This window comes from Benincasa hispida, chromosome 3 (genome assembly GCF_009727055.1).
Source record: "Benincasa hispida cultivar B227 chromosome 3, ASM972705v1, whole genome shotgun sequence".
In the NCBI taxonomy this organism is placed as follows: domain Eukaryota; kingdom Viridiplantae; phylum Streptophyta; class Magnoliopsida; order Cucurbitales; family Cucurbitaceae; genus Benincasa; species Benincasa hispida.
The window spans coordinates 72315549-72321682 of NC_052351.1; the positions used below are offsets into that span (position 1 = coordinate 72315549).

At 31.8% G+C, this 6134-nt stretch overlaps 1 protein-coding gene and 1 long non-coding RNA gene across 2 annotated transcripts; both read left to right on the top strand.

Annotated features, from left to right (window-relative positions):
- The first annotated feature begins 1465 nt into the window (after positions 1–1465).
- Positions 1466–5410, top strand: LOC120073732. The gene is made up of 2 exons (XR_005480783.1): positions 1466–1603; positions 3696–5410. It is a non-coding gene; the product is annotated as an uncharacterized LOC120073732 (long non-coding RNA).
- On the top strand, positions 1602–3690 carry LOC120073731 (transcription termination factor MTEF18, mitochondrial-like). Its single transcript, XM_039026546.1, has one exon. The coding sequence runs from the start codon at positions 1673–1675 to the stop codon at positions 3455–3457; it is 1785 nt and encodes a 594-aa protein (XP_038882474.1). The 5' UTR covers positions 1602–1672; the 3' UTR covers positions 3458–3690.
- Positions 5411–6134: the final 724 nt, after the last annotated feature.

Below are 6134 nucleotides of genomic sequence, written 5' to 3' on the forward strand. Positions count from 1 at the left end.
AATAGTTATCAAACAAGTTTCTGTTCTTGTTTTTTTTCAAGAATCAGAAAACAGGAATAGTTATCAAACATATTTCTGTTTCTTGTTTTCAAAACAGAGGAAACAGGAAATAAGAAATAAAGAACAAGAAACGAAAAACAGGAAATGTGAAAGTTATCAAACATACCCTATGAACCCGTTTGATAACATTTTCATTTCTAGTTTCCCGTTTTCCGTTTCTTGTTTCTTATTTTCCATTTCTTGTTTCTTGTCTTTGAAGAATTGGAAATAGGATTATGTTTGGTAACTATTTATGTTTCATGTTTCTTGAAAAAAAAAAAAAAACATAAACTTGTTTGATAACTATTTCTTCGTTTCTCGTTTCTTATACTTTTCCCCCTTAACTTTCCCCTTATTTTATATTTTAAATATTATTTAATTATGTAAATTAAATAAAAATATATAACATGCATTAAAATATGAAAAAGATATTTATATTATCAAATACAGATAAATCCCAATGTTAAAAAGAAAAAAACAATGATAATATAAATGTTTCTATTCATATGTTGTTCAAATTTGATTTACAATATTATTTCTCACTTATGTCATTTGTCACAAAATAACGTCGATTGAAATCGAACTCAATTATAATATTATGTAAATGTTGTGGTCGTAAAATATTAGAAGCTAAATAAATGTTTTAATGAAAATAAAATTATAAATTATAAAAATTTAACCAGTTTCCAATGTATTAGAAATAAAAAATTTTAATTAAAATAATATATAAATGTGCATATTGTATCAATATCTAATTCTTTTTTAATATATATTTATCACTATATTAATTTGGGCTTCTAAATATTTCAGTTACCCTTATAGGTGTTTATGGGTTGAGTTGGGTCAGGTTGTAAGACTTTTTAGACCCAACCCAATTGTTCGGATAATAAATTTTTTTTCAACCCAAATAACCTTTATGAAAAAATGAATCCAACCCAATCCAACTATGAAATATTTGGGTTGGGTTCGTTCGGGTTAACCGGGTCATTTATTCATAATTTTATTTTAAAAAGAAGCAAAACGTAAATATGTAAAAATCTAATTTAATTATTTTCATATATTGAATTAAGATTAACAACTCAATTTCAATTTATATAGCGAAAATTTTCTTTTTAAAGTACAAAGAAACTACTTTTAAGAGTTGTTGAAGAATAAATTATTTAAAAAATATTAAAATTAAATAAAATTAAAATAAATATATATACAAATAATTATGTTATAAGTAATAAATAATATACTTTAAAGTTAATAATAAATTCGGGTTAGTTCGGGTTATATTAGGTGAACCCATAAAATTTTCATTTATTTTTTAATCCAACCTAAATTGCGAATTGAGTTGGGATATGATTTTTTCGGGTTATCGAGTTTTTTTAAACACCGCTAGAACACTCCATCTATTCTGCTACCAAATCAAAATAATTCGAAGCTCCAAAGTAGAAAAAGCCCTAAAATTCATATACCAGCGTCGGCGAACTTATCAAAACTTCTCGTAGTCTCAACCTACAAATTCTCAATGGCGAATCAATAGTATTACCAAATTACAAGTTCCCAATCTTCTGGAGAGGTACCATTTGAAATTTTATTTTTGATATATGTGTAATGAGCTTGATCTGCATACATTGTGTATTCTGTCATGTCCTACTTGCAAAAACTCGGAGCACTTTCCATGCTTTCTTCTTCGATTATTGCTGACAACAAGTTTAACTTTGTTCGAGTCTTGTACTGGCAAATTGGGTTTTCCCCTGTTGCTTCAGGCCCTAGATTTTATCGAACTAAAAAGGCTCCCCAAACGGATGAATGTGGAAATTCTGGAGAAATGTTGAATATGGGTAGTAGAAACGGTCATCGGATTTCTCGGGCCACTAGGAAAGAGGCTCAGGCTGCGTTGTTGGAGTATTTGCATTCTACTAGAGGGATTCAATTAATGGATGCTGAAAATATGAGTAAAAATTCGCCAATCTTTCTTGGAAAACTTCTGGGAAGAGTTGAACATGAGGGCGATATTGGGCGGTCAATTACGCGATTTTTACGCTACCATCCAATTAATGAATTCGAGCCTTTCTTTGAGAGTGTGGGCTTGCAACCTGCAGAGTATGATGGGTTTCTTCCTCGCAATTTGATGTTCTTGAGTGATGATGATTTATTGCTTGAGAACTATCATGTGTTGTGTAACTATGGAATTGAAAGAAATAAGATAGGGAAGATATATAAGGAGGCAACTCAGATATTTCAGTATGACTATGGTGTTTTGCTGTCGAAGTTAAAAGCATATGAAAAACTTGGTATCGGCCAAGCTACTGTGGTTAAATTTGTTGTTTGTAGCCCCTATCTATTGGTTGGTGGTGTTGATGATGGGTTTGTCCAGGTATTAGACAAATTGAAGAACATTGGATTTGAATCAAGCTGGGTTGAAGAACAACTGACGGATTGTAATTCCTATAATTGGAAGAAAATTCTTGGGTTGCTTTTCAGGTTTGAACAAATGGGTTGCAGTGATGAGAAGTTGGCTGATTTAATCAGCCAACATCCAGATTTTTTATTTGAGGATTCAGGAAGTAAATCACTTTCCTTAATTGGGTTGTTACTGAAAATGGGATGCTCAATGATCCAGATATGTTCCGTGTTACTGCAATTTCCTCAAATCCGAGTTGGTAAGTTTGTTTCAAATATGAGGCTATGCCTTTTGTTCTTCAATGAAATAGACATGGGTGTGCAAGAGATAGGATGCCTTTTCAGATCTCATCCCCTGTTATTGGGATTGTGTACTCTGAAAAAGGCTAGCAGCTTGCTCCATCTTTTGAATGTTGGGAAGAAACGGCTTTGTCAATTTATTTTAGAGAATCCGGAAGAATTAAAAAACTGGAAGCTTGGAACAAAAGTTTCGCCATTACCAAACTCCGGGGAGATTGTGAGATCAAAGCAACAGAAAACTCAATTCTTGTTGAAATTAGGACTGGAAGAAAACTCAACTAAGATGGAAGAAGCACTACAGGCGTTTCAAGGTAAGGGAACAGAGCTACAAGAGCGGTTTGATTGTATTGTGGAAGCTGGCATTGATGAGAAGGATGTTTACAAAATGATTGAAGTTTCTCCAAGAATCCTTAACCAAACAAAAGATATGTTAGAAGAAAAAATAGATTTTTTTTTAAATAATTTGGGGTATCCTGTTTCATCATTAATAAGCTTCCCTTCATATCTTTGCTATGCGACTCAGAGGGTCACTCTTAGGATCGCAATGTGTAATTGGCTCAAGGAACAAGGAATAGTCCTCCCGATGTTGGCATTAAGGACTATTCTTGTGTGTTCGGATGATACATTTCTAAGACGGTATGTGAATCATCATCCCAGGGGCACGGAAGTTTGGGAGAATTTGAAGAGAGAAATATATTCAGATTCTATGACATCTCTAGCTTATTAGACCAATCTTGTTTTAACATATTCTTCGTACCAATCGATGATGAATTGCTTTATAGCTGTTATGCTACAAGTTTTCAATAATTCATGGAATTGAGGGCTAATCTGCTGTCAAGTTTGTGGAAAAGTGTGATATTCCATTGAACGAGAGCAACTTTTCCCTGTCCAGGGAAATGACGGTTGAACTTCGTAATGCTGTATCATTTTCACAAAGTACTAACAAATCATTATTCGAAATGCAGGGAAATTACTCACTATTCGAGCTTCTTTTAACAAAGTACTAACAAATCATGGAAATTTGAGGCATCCCTTACTCACTAGATCTGAAATCCTCTAGAGGTATATCTTATGTGCTTTTGTGGCAAAGCATTATATCTCTCATTCTATCATTGGTCTATGATCGCATTGCGTCTAAATTTCTAAATGTATGTCGATAAACATGTGCTGTAGGTTGTGGTAGACCATCTCTCTTCATGTGCAATTTTGTAACTATTTATTTAACACAAAGAATTGGAGCTTTCTGAATATATTACTGCAAAGTTGCATAATTTCCCACATTGTTAGTTTAAATTGTATCTTTAGCTTGTGATCATAATACATTTCTACACGAGACAGGGAATTGGCTGTCCCTTAAACTCTTGCTGTTGGTAGGATTTCTTTGCCGATGAAGGATACATCTCGAGATTGGCCTGTTGCAATTGCAAGTACTGTTTGTATATATGCTGTGGCAATTCATATCATACTAGAAATTTAATGTTTTTATTTTGGAATTAACCCCATTTGTTTTGGCTTTTTGTCATGGTTGTAAAAGATAATTCGTTTGAAATCATCATAGACACCTAGTGGTAAATAGAAATGCATGACCGTGATAAAGGATTAAGAGGGGTATATAATGAGTTCAATTCATGGTGACCACTTATCTAAGATTTAATATTCTAAGTTTTTTTTTTTACACCCACATGTTGTAGGATCAGACAGGTTGTCTGGTGAGATTAGTCAAGGTACGTGTAAATTGGTATGTATACCCTAAATAGCAAAGAAAAATAAGATATTTTGTTTGAAATGAGGAAATTTTGAATATTAGTTGGTGAGAGGGAACATTTTTTAATGAAGCAGCAAAAACAATATAGATTTAAAAAAGTAAATATAATGTTGACTACAGAATTCAAATACTTTTGAGGTTTCTTAATTCAACTTAGATCGTAAAACTACTACATCGTTTGTAGCAACTTGTATAAACTCTGTAGTAGCTTGTATAATCTCTTAGGAGGCGTGCAGTTCGATACTATTGACATCTTTCTTTTTAGATTCACTTATCTACTCTCTTTTGTTCACTCGTCTATGGTTTCTTTTTAGTCAACTAAAAAAATTATAGAGGCGAGAGGATAACCTAAAAAGAAAAGAAAAAAAAAACTAATGTTAGTTTCTGACTTTCCAAAAGACGAAATCAATATGGACGAAAAAAATACTTATTTTTGAACTTTGTTTCTATACTATCTCATTTTGCAAATGTTTTTTGAAACTATCTATTTTAATACTTAAATCCATCCATTTTGAACCGAAATGATACACAGAAAATTTAGGACTAAAGAAGCTATGGCATAAAATTTAGTGACCACAATAGCAACTTTTCATATTTCTTTTGTATATTGATTGTGATGTTAGATTTGATTTTATGCTTTTGTTTGTTACTTTTAAGTATAAATTATATAATTAAGATAGAGTAGGTAAAGTTATTCATATAATAAGTTAAATTAAGTACTAAATATAAGTTGTAAATTAATATATATAATAAATAATCATGTAACCATGTATTAATGTATTAATATACGAATAAAAAAATTATGGAATCTGCATGTGTGTGTATGTGCATGTGTGCATGCATTGAATGTCTATTTGTATGTCCATGCATGAATGTGCATGTGTGTTGTGCGTGTGGAAAAAAGATAAAGGAAAGGGAGGGGGACAAGAAAAAGTCCAAAATAGAAGTTTCATTGCTAGCAAGGGTGTGCAAAATTTGAACCAAATCAACTAGTTTGATCAAATTCTTTTAAAAGAAAACAGAACTTTTTGGTTCATTCATTGGCTTAGCTTTTGAAAATCCAAAGAGAATTGAACCGAACAAAATTTTTAATAACTTTTAGAAAATACCCAATATAATTCTAGACTCCACATAAAAAATCGCAAGCCAATTCTATAGCCTACTAGATTTAATAAAAATCAAACCTAAAAATAATAGGGAACCAAAGTGGAGAGTTCAAATATTGATTAGGGAACCAATTCTCTATATTTTCAGGTTTTCGATCACAAGGTAATCTTTATCTAATTTATTTGATCTAATTGTAAAGGCCCACTAATGGCATCTATATATGCTATTTTTTGTTCCGGATCCAGGCCAACTTTGTTACTCTCACACACTTTATTGGTGATTTTGTACAGTTTGAGCAATTTGAGGCTATTTAGAGCACTTTGGAAGAATCAAGATCAAAGTGGAGTTAATATGACCTAAATTGAGCAACCAAGCCATGAAATAGGGAGTCCAAGATAAAAGTACAGAGGATGAGACATCTCAATCTTAAAAGAGCAACAAAACGATGCTAAAGGAAGCTAAAAAGATAGAAAATTTGACACGACAGAGTTAAGACATTGTCCATAGTGTTTGAACATTACTATGGAGTATA